At 30.6% G+C, this 6,000-nt stretch overlaps 1 protein-coding gene across 1 annotated transcript; it reads left to right on the forward strand.

Moving 5' to 3' along the window:
- The first annotated feature begins 3,744 nt into the window (after positions 1 to 3,744).
- Positions 3,745 to 5,513, forward strand: LOC105164227 (putative WRKY transcription factor 29). The gene is made up of 3 exons (XM_011082840.3): positions 3,745 to 4,275; positions 4,368 to 4,481; positions 4,608 to 5,513. The coding sequence occupies exons 1-3, from the start codon at positions 3,869 to 3,871 to the stop codon at positions 5,101 to 5,103; spliced, it is 1,017 nt and encodes a 338-aa protein (XP_011081142.2). The 5' UTR covers positions 3,745 to 3,868; the 3' UTR covers positions 5,104 to 5,513.
- The last annotated feature ends 487 nt before the right edge of the window (positions 5,514 to 6,000 follow it).

The following is a 6,000-nucleotide window of genomic DNA, read 5'->3' on the forward strand; positions in this document are numbered from 1 at the left end:
GTAAAACATTTAATTACATTGGGAAATATTGTTTTAAATTATTTATTATTATGCTAATACATAATTAAATTAACAGGTCAACACGACCAATAAATTAGTATAATTATTCATTTTGGATAAAGTAGATTTTTAATTATGTTGGACACGTGGAAATGAACATAGAGAACTTTTATGATGGTATATTGAAGGTATGATATCCTAATCACTTAAACAAATCCTAATTTTTTGAAAAATTCATTACACATAGATTTTCTTTAAAAATATAAAATTATATTTTTTTCATTAAAGTATTTTGAAATTATACTTATATTTTATTAAAAAAATTCTCCATTTATAATTTTATTCCAACCTTTGATTAAGATTTGAGTGAAAAATACTGATATTAATTAAACAATTATATAAAATTTTAATTTTATACCTCATTAATTCTACATTTGGTACAAATATTGACAATATGACTAGTGTTTTTATTCATCAATAACTATTATTTATATTCATCGACAATAATTCACGACTAATATTTTGAAACAATCAGACCCTTTTGACGTTATATGTTTTACATTTACCCCTCACAAGCACAAAAATTTTACTAGCTAGGCATCGTTGTAATAAATTATATGGAGTGCTGAATTAGAGGTAAAATTTAAAGATTATGTGAATTTTGTACCAAATTCAGCATTTTTTGTCTTAATTATAACAGAAGGATATAAATATAAATAGAAAATTCTAAAAAAGCTGTGAGTATAATGTTTAAAAAGAAATAGGCAAAAGGTATTTTGACTTTTCTTGAAGGGCCCAAGTGTAATTAACCCCCTTTTCCTTGAGTATTAAATACTAGTTCACACATGTTCCAAACTACACTTTAATTGAAAAAACAAGCACTAGCCCAGCCTACGCAATAACAAAAATCAATTAACACACACACACACATATATATATATATATGCAAACATAATTAGTTGGTTACGTTTATTGAATATTAATTGATCTTGAAAATTATCATATTTGGAGTGATTCAAAGTCGTAAAGTCTACCTACACCTATATACTAACTACATATCCTTGGACATTGAGTGTCTCGTTATAACATATTTTTTCTATGTATATAATAAATAATTTTATATTTTTTAAATTATGTTATAAATGAAAAATATATATAAATTAATACATCATATAAAAATATTATCAACACAATAAAAAATTAATATAATATCATAAGATGTGGTTTGTAAATGAAAAAAGATTTTTTCCAAAAGTTAAATTATTAGGCATGGAGGGGGGGGGGGTCCAAAAAGTCCATTCTCCTACATGATATCTCCCTCAAACACACGTTAACGCAAGTTGTAGGGCTAAAAATTTCAAGGGTCCTAATAAGTCGGGTTGAAGCTCATGCGTTTCGTTGAAATTATTAAACTACGCACTATTAGCTACCCCCTCACTATGTATTGCTTCCAAGTTGCAAGGAAGACGATCATGATCACAAAGAGCATATAGTAGTTGTCATTTGTCATCTATATATATTACGCGGCATGTGAAAAATAATTGATATTTTGAGAATATCGTGAAAAGATAATAGATTATTTTATAATTCATTATCATGTATTAATGATATAATAAATAATGTTATTTTTAATTAATTACAAAAAAGAGTTTGTTTTAATTGTACTTTGCATTTTTTGACGTAGCTTAATTACCCTTCATTAGTTGGATCCTTATGTGGTTTTGAAATCAATGTAATTTTTATTAATTAGTACTGAATTGAAAAGATTTAAATACGTTTTTGGTCTCGTAACTCAGCGGATTTAGCGTTTTCGCTGTTTAACTTCAATTTTTCTGATTTCTGTCATTTTTCTTTGAGTCACCGTAGATAAAACTCCGATAGAGAAAATGACTGAAATCGTAAAAATTAAAAAAATGCATGACAAAAAACGTTATTTTAAAAAGTTAAAAAACGAAAAGGCCAAATAATTTAAGTTGCGGACCGTAAATACTTTTAAGCCTTTAAATTATAATGCTCGAGATAATGAAATTAAACACATAAATTATGAGAATATTGAATATATAGTAGTAATTAATTAGCATAGGTATAGGAAATCTACGTGACAGAGGTGTATGGACAGTAAAATAAAACTTTGAACATACGTCATGACCTTAATTTATTTAATATATCTGCAGCCTGCCCTGTTGCAGAGGAAATATTTTATCGGAGATTTTGATTTTGGGTGTGTGCGCATTGAATGATATCCGTACGGACAACTAGTCATTAAATTATTTGGTATCTTCCTTAAGACTTTTTCTCATTATTTAATCTCAATTTTGATTGACTAGTTTTGGTATATTTAACTGACCAAGGACCAATCCATAAAAAGGCTAGTTACCCCTGTCTGGTTCTGGAAATATCTTCAGTTTGTAATAAGGTTGCATTTTGATGTGGGATATTTTTTATTACAATTAAATTTTATTTATTTTAAAATTGGTTTGATGATTAATCCCATATCACAAATTTCAATAGCTTATATATATGTATTTAATTATTATTAAATATTTATTAGTCGTTTAAATATTTAATATGTTCGTAGTTGAACACAAAAATTGCTAGAATATTAAATATCTATTCACATTATATATATATATATATATAATGTTTCTCACCAAATGGAAATCATTGACTATTTTATTTCTATTTAAAGATTACAGTTTATAATTTATTTTATCCGATTTAAATGTATTTTTGATTTTGTAACTTATTTAATGAGTCATGACCATTAACATGCATGATATTCCTTTTCTTAAAAAAATGATTTTTTAAAGATAAAATTCATAATAATATATTTAACAGATAAATTACATCCACATACTTTGAGATTTGACCTAATTATAATATAAATAAAGGCGAAAAAAATAAAATAAATGTTATAACTATTTTAGATATTTTTGTCATTTCACCAAATTTAACCTAATTTATTTTCTTTTTTCTTTACATTGGAGTCTTGGAAAAAAACCAAAATATATGTTTAAGTACTTTTACACAATTGAGTTAATAATATTATGCAAACTTCAATAGAGGTAATTTAATTGTGATGTTTTATTGTATGGATGTAATTTATCATATAATTAAATCAAACCTCAAGCTGTTTGGATATAATTTATCATATATTCAAATATATGCAAACTGAATCTAAGTCATGGAAAATAACATCATACTCCAAACACATTAGCAACGGAAAATTTTAATTCAAATTAAATTTGAATTGATTATATGACAATTACAATATACTTATAATATAAGTGTTATACAGTTAAAACAATAACAAATATATTATATTTATTATATGATTGATTTGATTCGAGCAAAAAGAAAAATTTCTTTTTAAAAACATCCGAAAGGAGGGAATTAAGTATGTAATACAAACGTTGACATGACACAAGCAAAATGATAAAGTATGAGCTTTTGTTTTTTAATTTGCTGTCATAATCGAGCACCCGCCCGGCCCTTAACTTAGTCCAACTTTTCGTTCTTGGTCCTCTCTCTATAACATCCCCGTCGACAGTGAGAACTGAATCAGCAAGTCATCGGCGAAAGCGTGTGGTACATAGTTTCCCCATTTCGGCTCCCCCCTTTGACATTAAACACAAGTCAACCCCAATCCAAATTGCAAGAAAACGGACAAGCCAACCCTAAAACTGGCTCTTTAGTGCATGTAGAGGGGTTTTATTATTATAAGTATATATAAATATATATCCTTCTCAAGTCCCATTCTTACATTAATTTGATTCCCTTTAAAAATACTAGTGATCGATCACAAAGTCAAACAGCTGCTAACCTTATCTTCTTCGTCTTCTTCACTTCAAGAACCAGACAGTAATTAATGATCATGGCTCAAGACATGGAGGATTGGAGTTTGCAGGCCATAGTCAGAGGATCAAGTGGTGATTATTCCAAGATTGTGGATATTAATGATATGGACGGTCTGGATTCGTCTTTCGACGTCTCGGAAACTTGTCATCATCATCAGAAGTTTGATCTCGCCAGTTTTCCTGAATTTTTCGAGTTACCGACGGGGTTTAGAGACGAATTAGAAGAGCTTTACAAGCCGTTTTATCCGGTTGCGGGTTCGGATCCTGCTAAGACTACAACTGTTCTTGACTTTCAAGAACAGCTGCCGCAGGAGGTTAGTTCCGAGGATAAGCTGGGTCCGGGACGATCTGATCATTCGTCCGGGGCTGGTTTGCCGAGTAGGGTTACGGCTGGATATACACCAAAATACAAGAGAAGGTAGGTGAAAACGGGTTTGTGGTATTGGATCTTCTGTGGACCCTACCCGTTCGATGAAAATAATGTAATTCTGTGTTAATTTTGTTTTACAGGAAGAATCAGCATAAAAGAGTGGTGATTCAGGTTTCTGCTGAGGGTCTTGCTTCTGACATGTGGGCTTGGCGCAAATATGGCCAGAAACCTATCAAGGGCTCACCCTATCCAAGGTTCAACTCCTCTCAGTAAAAACACACACATACACACACAGTAGACAGATAAATATATGTATGCATATACATACATGTATACATGGATCATTTACACATAGTAAAGGTTGTACTGTGTGTAAACAGGAGCTATTACAGGTGTAGCAGCTTAAAGGGTTGTTTGGCAAGGAAGCAAGTTGAACAAAGCTGCGCGGATCCAGGAATGTTTATCATAACCTACACGGCGGAGCACAGCCACAGCCAGCCAACCAGGCGGAATTGCTTGGCTGGTACAGTCAGGCAGAAATTCCCATCCCGGGCAAAGAGCCCGACTAGCAGGAGGGTCAAACAAGAAACAACTGATCAGGAATCGACCTCGTCGGGTTCTCCAAAAACCCCTCAGCAGGTTTCATCCACTGAAGTCGCGTTTGCAGGTGCAAGAGTCAAAGAAGAGAACTGTAGAGAGGAAACAGAAGCACGAGGTAAGGGAGAAAGCCCTGAAAGCTATGACGATTTTATCATGTCCGACTTTGTGTTCAACGAGGATTTCTTTTCGGGCTTCGAAGATTTTGATGGAATTTTCACGGACCTGCCTGTCTGCCAGAATTCTGCGCAACAGTTTCCCGTAAGATCGTGCACGTAGCTGATTTTAGGAAATTGTGGGACCCTAATTCATCTAGGATACATGTTTGTACCTTAGGATACGCAATTGCTTCAAATGAAGCTTTGAATTTTGTCCATGATCAGTTGCGTATATACCATTTCAGTTTCATCAGAACTATACAGAGTGGAAACAAGACAATCCATGTGATGAACATTAATCTGTTAGTACGCTGTTTTTGTTAATGCAGAATCAATGATTTTCGTAAGCAGATAACTAGAACTAGTAGTTTTTTGGATGTAAGTATGTCTCAGACATCCATGTATGTTAGTTACTGGTTTCTTACAGGTAAACATCTAGCTTAATTCTAGTATTTTTTTGAAAAAATTACAATTTTAGTTCTGTAATTTAAGGGATGGTGTTTTTCGTCCTGTACAAATTGATTTGCACAATTTAGTCATGTAACTTTATCATTTGGGTAAAGTGCACTTTGCCCCCTTGAACTATTCTTGATGTAAGATTTACCCCCTAAATTAATAAATGTAGCACTTACCCCCTGGACAAAAATGCGCCTCATGTCTTGAACAATTATATTATTTTTAATATATTTTAGTATTTTGCACATTAAATTGTTATCAAATTATTTTTTAATTATTTTTTTAATAAACAAAGAATTTAAGTTAAAGTGTTGTATAAATTAATCTATGTAGTAGATACTCAATAAATATAATATAACCAACAACTCATATATGCTTTTTAAAAGAAATTGACAAATATATACACTTAATCAAAACTTCAATAATTTTTTTAAAAAAATAAATATATATACTTTATCATAATTTTTAAAGAAAATATATTCAAAAAACTAAATGTGTAATTACTTATTTTTATCTAAAACAATAAAGTTAATAACTTCATTCTATAACCTAATTAATGAAA

The sequence above is a fragment of the Sesamum indicum genome, linkage group LG6 (genome assembly GCF_026168435.1).
Source record: "Sesamum indicum cultivar Baizhima isolate 11 linkage group LG6, ASM2616843v1, whole genome shotgun sequence".
NCBI lineage: Eukaryota > Viridiplantae > Streptophyta > Magnoliopsida > Lamiales > Pedaliaceae > Sesamum > Sesamum indicum.

Coding starts and splice junctions, on each gene's coding strand:
- LOC105164227 (XM_011082840.3), top strand. CDS start 3,869: ATGATCATGGCTCAAGACATGGAGGATTGGAGTTTGCAGGCCATAGTC. Junction 4,276..4,367: donor ACACCAAAATACAAGAGAAG/GTAGGTGAAAAC, acceptor TTTGTTTTACAG/GAAGAATCAGCATAAAAGAG. Junction 4,482..4,607: donor AAGGGCTCACCCTATCCAAG/GTTCAACTCCTC, acceptor GTGTGTAAACAG/GAGCTATTACAGGTGTAGCA.